This window comes from Zingiber officinale, chromosome 4A (assembly GCF_018446385.1).
Source record: "Zingiber officinale cultivar Zhangliang chromosome 4A, Zo_v1.1, whole genome shotgun sequence".
In the NCBI taxonomy this organism is placed as follows: domain Eukaryota; kingdom Viridiplantae; phylum Streptophyta; class Magnoliopsida; order Zingiberales; family Zingiberaceae; genus Zingiber; species Zingiber officinale.
In genome coordinates, this window is record NC_055992.1 from 129,053,025 (window position 1) to 129,070,348 (window position 17,324).

Here is a 17,324-nt window from a genome sequence, read left to right on the forward strand (position 1 = left end):
TACTTTTATTTATCTAATATTTTAAAGTAAAAAAAAACACTTTTTTTCCTCGTGAGTTCAATAATGTTTTTATTTTAAAAATAATAATAAGAAAAAACAAGTCTTAGTTATCTTGCTTATTATGCGATCCAATTAAGTTCGTCACACAGCACGATATCTATAAAGTCCAACCATATATTTGTTAATTAAATATGAAGAAGAAAATATATAAATATTTCTTCAATAATTCAATATTATATAATTTACATAATAAAAAAAATCAAAAAACCTCAAAAATAATATAGATGCCATTCTAGTTGACACATCATGAAAACCAGCACAACACAACCGAAAGGCTCGAAACCTAACAACTATACATATTTAAATGGAATATAATAAATAAATGAAATAAATAAATATTTTAAAATTTTCCCTTCAATAATAAATTCTAAATTCTAGAGCCATCGATGGACTAATACAATTGCCCATCGCACGCGCACACCGCCACGCTTTTGTTTGCTTCTTCGGTAAACAGCGCGGACCCTCACGACAACGTTCCCCTCCCCCTTCCGCCGTCACGTGCCCAGCTCACGGTGGTAGGTCCGCCATCCGCGGCCCGCCGTCGGAGCCCATGGCGGCGGGACTGCTGCTGCTGCTGAGGAGCTTGAGGCGGGCGACTCTAGTCTCGGCGGCGCTGGACCTGGCCGTGGTGGCGCTCGGGGTCGCGATGGCCGCGGCCGTCCTCTGCGGCTGGCGGGAGAGGGCACCCGCCTCTGCGGCTGCAGGGGTGGCTGCGGCAAAGATCGTGGCCATGGCTTGGGCGGGGATCAAGCAAGGGGCGGCGGCGGCGGTCGTTGCGTCGCGGTCCGTTGGGGACGCCCACCTCGTGGAGGACGACGACTTCCGGAGATTGAGAAAGGTAACTTTTTTATTTCTTTATTAAAAAAAAAAAAGACAATTTTACTGCTCAGTAAATTCCTTTCCCATCGTAAATTCCTTAAACTCTGATATAAAATTTCATAAACATTAAATTAAAATTAAATTAAATTAAACAAAATTATTTCACCAAATAACTAGAGCCATAAATGAACGGAACGGTAAGATGTTCAAATTTATTTGATAAGATAGTTGACCCGAACTTAAAATGAATTAAGTTCTTGAAATGATTATTTAAGTTGAGTTTGATTTATTTTTTATAAGCTTGAGCTTATTTGAATTTTGACTTGAGCTTAGTTCGTTTAGATGTTATCGAACTCGTAATTTAAATTTGGCTTGAACTTGATTTGAGCTTAGCTCGAGCTTGATTACAGCTTAATTCGTTTAGATATTATTGAGCTCTCAATTCAAGTTTGTTTGCTTGTTTGAAATTTTTAATTGTTTGATTAGTTAATGAATTTATAATTTAAATTTATTTATTTATTTATTTTATTATTTATTTAATATATTGGAAAGAGTTTATTAATAAATATAATTCATGAATATTGTTCACGAATATTATTAATGAACATTGTTCATGAACGTTATTTACTAATGTTAACGAGCTGAACACATATGTATTCAAGCTTATTTATTTAGTTTAACAAGTTGTTAAAGTTGAACGAACATGAATAAATTTTTATCAAGTCAAATATTAAATTTGATAATGAACATTTGATTCATTTACGGTCCTATAAATAGCATAATAATAAAGCTAGTTTTATCTACTGAATTATCTTTTTCTAAAGTTGCAGATAAACATGTAAAATTAATAATTTTGTTTTTTAGAAAATGTTTTACCATATTAAAAGATTAATACAATTAGTTAAATAGTTATTTATTTTTTAAAATTTATAATTTATTTCTATTGGTAGAACTATTAAAATGATTTTTTTTTTCAATATATTTTACCTAATGAAAAGATAAATACAATTAAGTTAAATAGCTATTTATTTTTAAAAAAATATTTTTAAAAAAATTAGACTGATTGTTTATGAATGAAGGTTTTCGGCCAATAATAAATTTAAAAAGTACAATTTAAAAAGAGGTACAATATTAATATTTGATAAACAAATAGGAAAATTTTATTTTACCATAATATCTTATTATTGTTTTAAATTCCTACATAATAAATATTTTAATGAGCTTTATAACAGCTAAAACTATACCGTCAGCTGATAGAATTATTAAAAAAATAAATAAAAATAAATAAAAATCAAAGGATATGGTAAATCATTACGGGAAAGGATCCTCTAGTCCGTAAATATTAGATTATTCCTTGATCTAATATTTACATTGGTGAGAGACAATAATCCCTACCTGTTTAACATGTAGGGGTCATTGTCTTCCACCAATCCACCTTTAGGAGTCATTACTTTCAATCAATCCGCTTTTTCCTAATCTAAAAATAGATCATAAAAATGATCCAGAGGATCCCATTCTAATCATTTCAGAAATCATACTTAAAATTTGAATCCATTAACAATAAATGTTCTAAAGGTTGATTTTTAAATAGAGTGATCTTACACTTTTTAAAAGAATATAAATATCAAGATTTCTTCCAACAACAATAGCGTATGCATGAGGATGAAGCAATCAGTAGGACAATTTGTATTGGTTTGGAATCAGCTTCGGATTTATCTGCGGCATGAATCATCTGCGGATTTTTAAATATACTTGGTGGCAAAATAATGAATACGCTCGCCCCCAGCGCCTTCGCCAATTCGTCCTAGGGTCAACATGGAGGAGGTAAATCACGGGCGGTTACTAGTCTTTGGAATAGTGACTAGCACATAAGGGAGATATTTACCTCTACTTTTGCCGAGATTCGAACCCCAGATCTCATGGTAACAACACCTCATGCGCTAGCCAAATCATCTTAGGTATATACTTGGTGGCAAAAGGCAAATACGTTCGCCCCCAACGCCTCCGCCAACCCGTCCAAAGGTCAAAACGGATGAGGTAAACCAGGACGGTTATTAGTCTTTGGAATAGTGACTAGCACATAAGAGAGACATTTATCTCGACTTTATCGAGATTCGAACCCCAAACCTTATGATGATAACACTTTATGCGCTAGTCACTAGATCCATCCGAAGGAATATCTTAGGTATATACTTGAACTATGATCTGATTGATATCTTAGGTATATGATCCATTCTAGGTCATTAAGATATGTTTACATGGCTCCATCCCGAGCTAGCCAAATCATCAAAGTCATCTAACACATGCTAAGCCAAGTTACTGAGTGTCGAATAGACTGAGTTCTTGAAATAACAAGGACCAAGAGGACTCGACAACCGAGAACCAAGAACCTGAGCCTAAGCGTCCAATCGCTCATATGAGCTAATTAAGGACTCGGGAACCTGAGCTTGAGTGCTTAATACCCCAGGCTCTGAGAGCATCCACAATGCTCTAACGTTATAACATCCACCACCTCATCAAAAGGCATAGGGTCCACTACCACATATTTGTTATAATAACACTTTTCTTTCATCCACATCCCTTTTAACGTTAATACTCATTATTCATGGACCCCACCATCTACTCACTCATCTTAAAACTATATCATATTAAATAAATATATTTTAAATATGTTTTAAAATATTTAAATAATTATTATTTTTAATAATAATCTTACGTTTAAAAATATAATTTTATTATTTTTCAAAAAAAATAATAATTTTTTAAATATATTTATTAAAAAAATTTGAACATTTTAAATAACTAGCCGTTATTTTAAAAAAAATTTAAAATCTTTCATGTTAATCTTTCCCGTTATTTAAAAGTTTTTAAATAACTATATGTTATTTAAAAACAAAAAAAAAATTGCACATGGGGTGGGCCTGCCCTGGCCCACCCCACGAACACTTGAACGCGCTTGAACGCGTTCAAGCTTTTTAACGCCGCGTTGGCATCTGCAACGCGGCGTTAATACACAGTAGCATTATAACACGGCGTTTAACGCCGCGTTGTAGATGCTCTGAGAGCATCCACAATGCTCTAACGTTATAACACTCACCACCTCATCAAAAGGCATGGGGTCCACTGCCACGTATTCGTTATAACAACACTTTTCTTTCATCCACATTCCTTTTAACGTTAATACTCATTATTCATAGACCCTACCATCCACTCACTCATCTTAAAACTATATCGTATTAAATAAATATATTTTAAATATGTTTTAAAATATTTAAATAATTATTATTTTTTTAATAATAATCTTACGTTTAAAAATATAATTTTATTATTTAAAAAAAAATATTAATTTTTTAAATATATTTATTTTAAAAAAATGAATGTTTTAAATAACTAGCCGTTATTTTAAAAAACTTTAAAATATTTCATGTTAATCTTTCCCGTTATTTAAAAGTTTTTAAATAACTATATGTTATTTAAAAACAAAAAAAAAATTGCACATGGGGTGGGCCCGCCCTGGCCCACCCCACGAACACTTGAATGCGTTCAAGTTTTTTAACGCCGCGTTGGCATCTGCAACGCGGCGTTTAACGCCGCGTTGTAGATATTGTGAGAGCATCCACAATGCTCTAACGTTATAACACCCACCACCTCATCAAAAATCATGGAGTCTACTGCCACATATTCGTTATAACAACACCTTTCTTGCATCCACACCACATCCCTTTTAACGTTAATACTCATTATTCATGGACTCCACCATCCACTCACTTATCTTAAAATTATATCATATTAAATAAATATATTTTAAATATATTTTAAAATATTTAAATATTTTTTATTTTTTTAATAATAATCTTACGTTTAAAAATATAATTTTATTATTTAAAAAAAAATTGATTTTTTAAATATATTTATTAAAAAAATTGAACGTTTTAAATAACTAGCCGTTATTTTAAAAAAACTTTAAAATCTTTTATGTTAATCTTTCTCGTTATTTAAAAGTTTTTAAATAACTATATGTTATTTAAAAACAAAAAAAAAATTGCACATGGGGTGGGCCCGCCCAGGCCCACCCCACGAACACTTGAACGTGTTCAAGCTTTTTAATGTCGCATTGACATCTGCAACGCGGTGTTAATGCACAGTAACATTATAACGCGGCGTTTAACGCCGCATTGTAGATGCTCTAAGTACCTAAGCAGCAAGTGCGGAGCCACATACAAGTGATACCCTAACTTTAGCCAGGGCCCACTTGAAGGTTATTGTAATTTCTTTTCTATATGTAATTATTTAGCATGCAAATTTTAAGATTGGTCCATGATAGCCAAGGGATTTTTTTTTTTTGTTATTTGGCGTTAAAAGTTTTTAACCTGACCAGACTCAAATTCTTGGCCCAAGTAAAGGGAATGAGATCCTCTGGATCATCTTTTTTGATCGGTTTTTGGAGCAAGAACGATGGATTGGTGGAAGGTAATGACCCCCACATATTAAATATGTGGGGGTCATTGCTCCCACCAATGTAAATATTAGACCAATAAATGGTCCAACATTTATGGACCAGAGGATCCCTTTCCCAAATAGAAGTATCGGGCATTGGTACCCGAGGACTCGAGCTATCGAGCCAGCTCTAGTTGTCGAAATTACCTAAGCGCCCAAACACTAAGGACCTGAGAGGACTCGAGACCTTGACCTTGAGTGTCTAATCGTCCGAGTGAGCTACGGACTCGAGTGCCCGATAGCCTGAGCACAAGTGTTTGATCACTCAAGCACTCAACAGCCTAGAATTCGGGAGTTTGAGCCTGATAGTTGCATGGGGATCTTTGTACTAAACATTGGACTTGTGGAATCGAGAACTTAAATTTACAAGGTAACAGACAAATATGTTAGCATAACGAATGTTCTCATTATAGAGCAAAAAGGGGTGTGCTCTTTGTTAAATATAAAAGATGCACCATTTGAGAATGGGTCGGATGATTTTTCATTTTCATCTTCTCCCTATACAAGACAATGATACTAGCTCGTTGGGGGGTATGTTGTTTTTTCTTCTATCTCATCTTTTTGGCTACTCTTGTCTGGGAGGTTTGACTTGAGCGTTAAAGGAGTTTGTCGAGGTTCATTTCGACCCTCTTCTAACCAATATTTTGAAAACTGGACCGGTCACTGAATCAGTATGATGATCGGATCGAGATTTTTAAGATTTGATTGATCGAACCGATGGTTCAACCGTTATATATATATATATCATGCTTCAATAATTAAAAATCATGTTTCAATCTTGATTAAACCTGCGATTTTAACCGATTTCGAACGATTTTAACCGATTTTTTATTTTTTTCGGCTTTAATGATGGATCGGACCGGATCAAGGGCCGGTTCGCGGTTCAACCGATCAGACCGGCCGGTCCGGTCCAATTTTCTCAACACTGCTTCTAACATTTTCTTTTGAGCATAAGATGTCAATAGTTAAGAACGCCATCTCAATCCGAACATGATAACGGACCTCTTCCTCATCATTGACCTATTGCCACACCTCCAACCTATTTGAGCTCTTCGTCGGCCATCAATCCATCACCTGATCATAGTAGAATCACATGTGGCAAAGGGTGACTCAACCTAAGCATTCCTCATCGTCCACCCAATAGTGAGATGAATGAAATACATTATAGTCATTGAGCCTTCTTTTTAGATGGAAGGGATTTTATTTCAAAGAGATTATTTCTCTAAAGATTAGATCCCTATTTTATATGTGGAGATTGTTTATCTAATATCAAAATTAAAAAAAAATATGGGCACATTTTTTTGCGCAAAATACCAAAGTAACTCATTTTTACCAAAAAAACAACTTTGTCCAAACTATTTCAAAATAATTAGGTCAACGGTAAATTGTGAAAAAATTTCTGATCACAACTTAAACTTTATCTTTAGTCCCCATATTAAAAAATATTTATTCTCACTTCCTAACTAAATATAATAAATATTAATTTATCTAATTGTACTTTATTTTTAATAGATATAAAAAGTTCAAAAATAAAATCTAATTCTTCTTAAATTCAGCACATTTGAATTATAATCTAATATACTTTCTATCAAAATGAGTACAACTTTTTTTTTACTTGATCAATTGATTGACTTGGGATAAAACGATTTATCAGGTGGAAAAAGACACATACTCATTTTTTTATAAAAATTATATGTAAGAGAACTGAGTTTTTGTAGAAAATATGTTCTAAATGCATGATAGACAAATTAATTAAATGCGGTAAAAACTTACAGCGATCTCTCGCAGATCTGCAATTGGCAATGACGAAACTCGCTGTCGGAAGAGCGATCACAAGATCGGAAAGCCCTCCGTAATTCCACAAACCAAATCCCGCCGCCTTGAATGTTCTCCACTTACTCTCGTCGCACACTCGCAATTTCACACACCCTGAGCCTTAGACGGACCCCCTTTATATAGGGAAATACACTAGGGGCATAATGGACTTTTCCATTATGAGTAGTGGGGAACATGGGTCACGTTCCCATATCCCCACTCTTTCCATTTCCAACATCTCCCACTCGTCCAAGGTAAGTCACTAAGACTAGTTCATTCAGGTAAGTCACAAAGACTTAATAAGTCACATAGACTATTAGAGAGTTTGGTCACATAGACCATATGCGAACATCCAATCCATACTTAGAGAAAATGGTTCGTGCGACAGCAAGCACACTGAGCGATAATTGCTAAGAAGATTGTTACACCTTGACTTAGCCGCTCGTTGAGCAATCAATGCTAATAAAGTTGTTACACTTTGCTTAGCTGCTCAAATAAATTAGAGACACACTCTTCATGGCACTTAGCCACTTTCCTGGTGGCACATAGCCTTTATCCAGGATTCATCCAATCTTCAAGTGACACACAACCATTATCTTGAAGATATCCATGTCTTGCTATTTACCCAGATTAAATAATTTTCATTTACATCGATATGAACATCTCTAATCCCTTATAATGACCACTATGTCATGAGCATGTTCCATATCCTATATTCACATTCATTTCCATACATAACAGAAATGGGTCAACCAGTGAATAACAACAACAGATGTAAATATATTTAATCTTCCTTTTTTAGCTAGAATCAATTCATTTTAATCAGTCGCTTTCCTAGTTATGTTCCATAGACCGAATCATCCATAGCCATAGGATACATGCTAAAGTAGCAGACACTGATTAAAATTTCAAGTAAACAGCTAAATAGTCACTAAGGCAAAAATTGAGATTAACATATAATCTCAAAAGTCTCACATAGTAGAGAAACAGGAATTTATTCTCCTACTACCTTTATCGTCGCAATAACACATGTGGTATGAATCACATGCTGCGATGTTATTCTCTTTACTAAAAAGAGTGCATGTTGTCTTCAAATTTAACATCGTACAGATTTTGATCTAGACATACCTAACGTCTAATCCTGAATTCAATATATGAATTCTAATCTGGCTTTCAACAAGTTCAGTAAATGGTGAGTTCATTTACTTCGATCATTATTTACACATAAATGATCTCATCTTGACACAATTATCAAGGCGACCTCAACTTATGAATCTGTCTCTAATTTCAGCTACATAAGCTGTTCCATAAGTAACGGTCTTAACCCTATTTGTACTTAACAAATAGAGATGATTGTCCATGTGAGTGGACCAATCTCCACCTGCCAACATGTTTACCGAAATCTTATATGAATGTAACAAATACAACATATACACTGAATAAATTATGGTAAATTACACGATCATAACACAAAGTTTGATTGTTATTTCAATATTGTTACATTCTACGAAGTCCCAAAGACTTTACATGTTCTTTAAATGACTCTTTAGTCATTGGCTTAGTAAAAGGATCTGCAAGCATAACACATGTAGGGACATACTCAAGAATGACTTTTCTTTTAGCCATAATATCCCTTACAAAATTATATTTAATTTCTATATGCTTGCCTTTACTATGATATTTGGGATCCTTGGAAAAAGCTATTGCAGCTTAACTGTCACAGTAGACAGTTACTGGACTCCCACTATCCTCAACAATTTTCAGATGCTTCAGAAACCTTCTCAACCAGACTGCTTGTTGCACAGCTGCTGAACATGCCCCATATTCAGCTTCCATAGTCGACAAAGCTACACAAGCTTGTTTCTTGCTGTTCCAGGAGATGGCGCCACCATTCAGCAAGAATGTATAGCCTGATGTAGATTTTCTACCATCCAGGTCTCCAGCCCAATCTGCATCTGAATAACCTTTCAGACTCATTTCTGATCCTTGAAAACAGAGACAATAATCTGTTGTCGCCTTCAGATATCTGAATATTCTTTTTACTGCCTTCCAGTGTCTCGGTCCTGGGTTTGACTGGAAGCGACTGACCAAGCCCACAACATAGCTGATATCGGGACGTGTATACAACATAGTGTACATCAAACTACCAATAGCACTGACATATAATTTTTTATTCATCTCAGCTATTTCCTCTAGAGTTTTAGGACACATACTTTTGCTCAACACAGTACCTTTCACAATATGTGTATGTTCTTTGTTGCAATTAGACATGTTGAAATGATGTAAGATCTTATTTATATAAGACTCTTGTGACAAACCTAAAAGTCTTTTAGAACGATCTCTTATGATCTTCACCCCTAAGATGTATTCAGTTTCTCCCATATCTGTTGTATCAAATTGTGATGACAGTCACTCCTTGACTTCATTCACATATCCTATGTCATTTCCAGCTATCAGCATATCATCAACATATAATGATAAAATGACATACTTTCCTTTTCCCCTTTTTAGGAAGACACAATGATCCTCATTGATCATCTCAAAACCATAAGATAAAACGACTTCGTTAAATCTTATGTTCCATTGTCTTGACGCTTGCTTTAGCCTATATATAGACTTTCTAAGTCTACATACTTTCTGTTCTTGGCCTTTAGCAATGAAACCTTCTGGTTGAACCATATAGATTTCTTCGTCAAGATCACCATTAAGGAAAAACGATTTTTACATCCATTTGATGTAATTCCAAGTCATAATGTGCCACAAAGGCCAAAATAACTCTTATTGATACAAATTTCACTACAGGAGAAAATGTCTCTTCAAAGTCAATACTCTCCATTTGGGTATATCCATTTGCAACTAAACGAGCTTTGCATCTGTTAATCGATCCATCTATTTTCCTCTTTATTTTGAGAATCCACTTATTCCCAATAGCCCTTCGGCCAGGAGGAAGATCGACTAAGTCCCAAACATGATTTTGAATCATGGACTCCATCTCTTCAACCATTGCAGCTTTCCATTTTTCTCTAACTCTATATCCCAATGCTTCCTCAATGGATTGAGGTTCGTCATCGTCAATTGGAAGTGTTACCAATGCCTCCTTCTCAATATCAAACCTCATCTTAGGTTTGATCTTACGAACACTTCTCCATAAGTTGGGTTGTTGAGAAGTCAACTCATGACTCGACATATCACTCTCACTCGGTTGACTAGACTCAGGTATCCCTTTTGACACATCTCTTGTTGATAATATCTCATCCTCCTCAAATAGAGGAATATTTTTATCAACATCACCTCTGATTGGGAACTCTGTTTCGAGAAAAGTCGTATCTCTCGAGTCTATTTCGGAGATAGTTCCATCTAGTTGCTCACCTATGAAAACATAACCTTTGGAGGTCTCATGATATCTTATAAAAATACATTTCTTACCTCTAGGCCCTAGTTTTCCATACTTGTGAGAACTATCATGAACATAAGCAGCTGACCCCTAGGGTCTCAGATTACTCAAATCTGGTTTTCTGTCTATCCAACGTTCATATGAGGTAGATGGAACTGACTTTGAATGCACTTTGTTAAGTATATAGGCTGTAGTTAATAATGCATCTCCCCAATAGGAGTTTGGCAAATTAGCTTGCGCCATCATAGACCTAACCATTTCAAGAAGAGTCATATTTCTTCTTTCAGCTACCCCATTTTACTGTGGAGTTCCAGGGATTGTCAGCTGTATAATAATCCCTCTATCATTACATATTGTCTTGAACATATCAGACAAATACTCCCCTCCACGGTCAGTGCGTAAAGTCTTAACTTTACGTTCTGTTTGATTCTCAACTTCGTTCATATAACGAATGAAGCAATCTAATGCTTCAGATTTGTGAGAAATCAAATACACATGACCGAACATAGAGAAATCATCAATAAATGTAATGGAATAGGAAGCTCCATGTCTAGCCTTCACATTCATTGGACCACAAATATCCAAATGAATTAACTGCAATGTTGATTCAGATCTAATAGCCTTACCAAATGGTTTCCTAGTTGCTTTTCCAGCAAGACAATGCTCACATAAAGACAATTAAATCTTAGCCTGAGTGCCCAATAGACCCTCTCTAGCTAACCAATTCATACGTTCTTGTCCTATGTGTCCTAATCTAGCATGCCAAACCTCATCAGTTATATCTGCATCACTAGTTAAAGCAATGTTTGAAAAACAACCGTCAATAGCATAATTGACATCTGGTTCTACATCAAGAACCATAAAATCATTTGTTAAAAAAATCATGTTCGATTGACACTGAGTCAATTTTAAGTTCAACTGACCGACTGTAAAAATTAATACAATATCCTAAATCAAGAAGACACGTAACGGAAACAAGATTTCGTCGAATTTCAAGAGCATACAGGACATCATGTAGAAATAAAACTCTACCACCACGTAGGTTGAGTTTGCAAGTGTCGACTCCTTTGACTTCAACTCTTGCATTATTTCCCACATAGATCCACTTGTTGCTAGCTGGTACCCGACGGTACTCAACAAATGTAACTCGTTCCCGAGCTACATGGTTGGTTGCTCCCGAATCTATAATCCACAAAGGATAAGAATGAGCTAACAACACTGAACTAGCAACAAAATGCTCTTGAAAATAAGACACGCTTGGATTTACCTTCTTCGGCTCAGTGCACTCCCAAGCAAAGTGACCCTTTTTGCCACAGTTAAAACAAATCAACTTGTTTTTAGGTTTCTTTCCGGTCTTCTTGACTATCTTCTTGATTGGGTCATGTCTCACACCAACAGCTTCCCTCTTCTTTCCCTTCCCTTTCTTGAATCATTTCCTTTTTCTTGGATCCATATGATCCTGCAGAACCTACAGCCACAAAAGCTTGTCCAGAAATCCTCGCGGATTCAACTCTCTCCGCCTCCAATTCTACATGACGTAAGACGTCAGTGAAAGTCTTGATACTCTCACTGTGAGTTAAGGTCTACTTCATGGTCTCCCAAGAATCTGGAAGTGAACGTATAACTGCTTGAACATGTTGTTCATCAGTCAACTCATGACCGTAGTTTTAAGCTCCCGAATCATGTTCGACATCTCCCTGAGGTGTTGAACCATTGATACATTTGGACGCTTTTTGTAGCTGTCAAATTTAATTGTCAGCTGTCGAAGCTTGCTCAGACTTACTCCACCGTATTTTTCTTTAAGGGCTACCCAGACTGCATGAGCCGTAAGATATGACTCATACTCAAAAGCTAGGTCGTCTACCATTGAACTAATCAATATACCCTTTGCAGTGGAGTCCTTTTTCTTCCATGCCTTATAAGCATCAAGATCTCGTCTGTGTTGTGCAGTGGGACCATCTACAAGTACTTCCATAACCTGATTTACAGCCTCTAGAACTTTTTGTTCCTCAAGTACATATTGTATCCTGAGGTGTCAGATCTTATAGTTATCCCCATTAAGTTTTTCACCTTTGTTGAGTTCAGCTATTATGTTTTTGGTTGCCATAATCTATCATAAATAAACAAATTATTTAGTATTCAGTGTATATCATATGTATGCAATTTATGATTGATTTAATATTACTTTGAGTTGGTTTACAAAATCAAGTGACAATTATGTTTTCACTCATCATCTGTATGACCAATTAAATTAATATTAATTAATTCTATTACATACATCCCAACAAATGAACTAATCATTTATAATATCATGAATTCTTTAATTAAATGAACTAATCATTTAATATATCATGTGTTTTTTTAAATTAAATGAACTAATCATTTAATACTTCATGAACTAATCATGCATCATGTCAAGCAAACAGTATAAATAAATGAACACATCATTAACATAAAATTATGCTGCAAATTGTTAACATATAACTAACTGACATGAATGAAATGGACTAACTATTGTTCATACAAAATGACAATAAAAATAACAGAACTCTAATAAACTAGATAGACAACTACCACTCCCACTAGGACAGACACTAGTGCAGTGGCTAATATAATCCCTCTTAGCCTGGACTCATTTGGGGTAATCACAGGCAGGACAACTTCAAGGTTCTCTATTGGATCCACAATTGAATCCTCTTCTGGTTCCTCCTCGATCATTTCCGAGTCCTCTTCGAACTCTTCCGGATCATCTTCAGTCATATGATGAAGCAGCTCCTCACATAATACAGAATATGTGACGCGTCCTTGATGACGCCCCAAATATAGTCCGCTATCATCCTAGGATTTTCTGGCAATGATTGCATCAAAGCCCAAATCCTATAACTGTCTAGGACTGGAAACTCTTCTCGCTCAAGTTTCCAAAACAGATCATCAAGCCGTCCAATGTGTCCGTCGACTCCATAAGCAGAGTTGTACTCTATCTCCTGAATCTCCTCCCTGAGCTGATTTCGTCGCACTTCGCGACGAGTCAATGTGTGCCATCTGAAAAATTGAAAATAAATAAGTCAGTGCAAAACCGACTAACCAGTACAAAACCGGCTTATTTCAATTTATACAGGCATAGTACCAACATAATAAATCAAGAAAAACAAATCTTCTCGATTTTCAGGAGTTCAAGTCGACAATTAGAACTAATCTAATTGGTCAGACCCATTGGATCGGTTGATCAGGGATCCAGATCCTAAGCTTGGTCCTTTGTCCTTAATTAGAACTAATCTAATTGAATAAGGATTTTTGTGCCTATGTTCTGTTACTTTTTCTCTAGGTCCATTTCTACCAATTTCAGACTTATTGGTCAAACTCAGATCCATTTGATCAAACCAATGCCCATTGGTTTAAGTCCGACCAATTAGAACAAATCTAATTGTTTTGATCAAATCTGACCTAATAGAACAAATCTGGTCATTTGATCATATTTGATCCAAGTCCAATTAATGAACCCAAATTGATTTTGGGTTTGAATCAAATTGGTTCGGTTAAACCAACTAATGATTTAAACTTGAACCGGATCTAAGTGGACCAAAATTACACTTGATCATTTATCATAAATGACAAATTAATTGAACTTATTTTCAATTAATTACTGTATGCACCCAAATTGAAAGTAATGCTACGGTACAGTAGGCATGCATTAGCATATTTCAATGATGCATTATTTGACAAACAAAAAATTATACTTTAATTAACATGCATGTAATAATTCATAATGAAACATTATCATTTTTTTTAAAATTTAATTGCATGCAGCATGAAGCATTATCATGTTCGCTCACGTTTTTTTTTTTAAATCAAACTTTTTCTCACACGAAGCACTGTGCTTCGTTATCGTCGTTTTCTACGCCTTATTCTCCCACGTTCGCACGCTGCTCAAGCCACGCACGCCACGCACCGCGACGGACACGGTCGCCGGCCACGAAGGCCACTGACGCATCGTCGACCAGCCAGAATACCTTCGCTGACCTTTGCCGACTCCAGTAAAAATCACGAAATCATCACGATTTTCTATCTTGGCAGCATCAGCGCTAACGTTGGCAAAACGACTCAATCGCTGAAATTGCAACCCAGTTGCAAGTCTTCCTGTGACCTTATTGTCGGCAACCATCGGAGACAAACTCCGTTCCACATCCCTTCTTTCGAGATGGTGACTCTTACCAGCGACCCCGTCGCCGGTGTACAACGTTGTATGCTACGACACATTAGTCGTGGAAAATAGCGACGACATGAGAAAAAACATCCGAACGATGATTTCATAATTCGTCTCTAAGTATTTAGAAATAACTACGCGCTCTGATACCAATGTAGAAAATATGTTCTAAATGCATGATAGACGAATTAATTAAATGCAGTAAAAACTTACAGCGATCTCCCGCAGATCCGCAATTGGCAATGACGAAACTCGCTGTCGGAAGAGCGATCACAGATCGGAAAGCCCTCCGCAATTCCACAAACCAAATCCCGCCACCTTGGATGTTCTCCTCTTACTCTCGTCGCACACTCGTAATTTCACACACCTTGAGCTTTGGACGGACCCCTTTATATAGGGAAATACACTAGGGGCATAATGAACTTTTCCATTATAAGTAGTGGGGAACATGGGTCATATTTCTATATCCCCACTCTCTCCATTTCCAACCGTTTTATAAAAATTATATGTAAGAGAACTGAGAAGGTAGAATAATTTGTTATTAGAGAGTTTTGAGCCATTTCCATTAGGTCAACAGTCCGAAGAACTATTTTCAGTAAAAATTTATAACAGAGCGGTGTTTTTTTAAAAAAAAAACATTTTTCGATGATAATAATAATAATGGATATTGTTTTAATTTCCTGAGTAAGAAAATAATTAAGTGAAAAGTAGGGTGCATTTCAAACAAATGGTAAAACTCTGGGGCAAAATAAAATATTCTCGTTCTGCAAATCGAATCGGCCGAAACTGTTCCGCCTCTCGTTTCATGGCCACCGTGTTCGCGTCCATTTCCAGCTGCGCTTCTCTTTCTTCCCCATTCCATGGTGGAATCCCTCCTACCGATGCCACCTTTGATCCGCGAACTGTCACCTTTCGTTCTCTGATCCCGGTCGCCGGGCTTCCTCCTCCCGCCCCACATGTAAAATGGAGGATCTCGAGGTGGAACGGAGATCGCTCTTATCAAATCTGCGCATTCTCCGTTTCTCCTCTGTGGTCCTTGGGCTCTGCAACGTGGCGATTATCCTCACGGCCGGCGTGCTGGTGGGTTCGCTCCATCCCGGCTGTTCCGGCGCCGACCGGCTTGCGCTTGCCATCATCTCGCTTGTCGCGGTCGTTCGGATCGTTTACATGGTCGCAGCAGGGAAGGCGCAGCAGGACACGGCGGAGTCCATTGTCAGAAATGTTCTGGAAGGTCCCGTCGATGTCGATTCCTTGATCCGCTACGAGAGACGGGTAAGCTGAGCTCCTCATCCTTGTGTCCAATCAAGAAAAAAAGTTAATATAATGGAAAATTTGCATGCAATCCCCAATCACAATTTAAACTTTGCATGCAGTCCCCATTAATAAAAATCTTTATTTCCAATCCCTAGTCAAACATAATGGACACTAATTTACCTAATTGTCCCAATATTTTTAGATATAAAAAGTTTAAAAATAAGTATAATTCTCTTAAATTCAACACATTAAACTAGAAACTAGTAGATTTTCTATCAGATTGAGCATGACTCTTTTTCTACCTCAATTGAATGGAAAATATACTAAATTTTCTTTAAATGGTGCTGGGATGGGAAATATACTAGATTTTCTTTAAATGATGCTGAATTTAGGAGGACTTATATTAAGTAGAAAAAAAAACCGTGCTCAATTTGATAGAAAATATACTCGATTCTAATTTAAAGTGCTAAATTTAAGAGGAATTATATTCATTTTTGGACTTTTTGTATTTAAAAAAAATTTGAGGAACAATTTTGATAGAAAATATACTCGATTCTAGTTTAAGTTGTTGAATTTAAGAGGAATTATACTCATTTTTAGATTTTTTGTACCTAAAAAATTTGAGGAGCAATTAGGTAACGATATTTGCATGAGGGAGTTGAAGTAAATAAAACTTTGCATGCAGGGAGTGGAAACAAAGTTTTTTTTTTGACATGGAAAATTAAAATTGTGATTGGAGATTTTTCTCTAATATACCATTAATATATAATTGAAAAAAAAGTAATCTTGAAGGCGTACTAGTAGTACTGTGAGTGCTTGTTTGTGCTTGGTTGATTCAACCAACCTTTTTAATGCTAAAATCATGGCCAATTACAGAATAATATAGAATCGATGTCTCTTTTGGATGGAGAGTGACTTCTTTACATGGCTTTGTTGATAGATGAGATACAAGAAATGGTTATGGTGGACCCGGTTCGGCATGCTGGTCACTGCACTGCAATTTCTAGTAGCGCTTTTTCTCCTCTGTGTCTTTGCTAAAGACTTCTCCACGGGCACCAATGCAAATAATAATTGCTTGAGTGGTAAGATTGCCGCATTGAATATTTGTTGTTTGATGGAATTATTCAATTTCTCGTTTAACCTTTTTTTCATATTGTCTATTGATATTATGTTGTAGCATAAGTCGAATAAGACTAGAGCCAAAGTTGGTCTTTGTTTTTTTAATGTCGTGTTCATTTGCATATATTATCCTTTTATGGACAGTTTGTAGGCATTTTGGTC

At 36.0% G+C, this 17,324-nt stretch overlaps 1 protein-coding gene across 2 annotated transcripts in view; it reads left to right on the top strand.

Annotated features, from left to right (window-relative positions):
• The first annotated feature begins 451 nt into the window (after nucleotides 1–451).
• Nucleotides 452–17,324, top strand: part of LOC121971155 — a 32,234-nt gene continuing 15,361 nt past the window's right edge. Inside the window, exons 1-2 of one of the 2 annotated variants that reach the window (XM_042522292.1) lie at nucleotides 452–898; nucleotides 16,984–17,125. In XM_042522292.1, the coding sequence (XP_042378226.1) occupies nucleotides 611–898; nucleotides 16,984–17,125 (430 nt within the window). In that variant the 5' untranslated portion in view covers nucleotides 452–610. Of the gene's footprint in view, nucleotides 899–15,581; nucleotides 16,062–16,983; nucleotides 17,126–17,324 lie in introns of those variants that run through there. The other variant, XM_042522291.1, reaches the window with a different exon arrangement.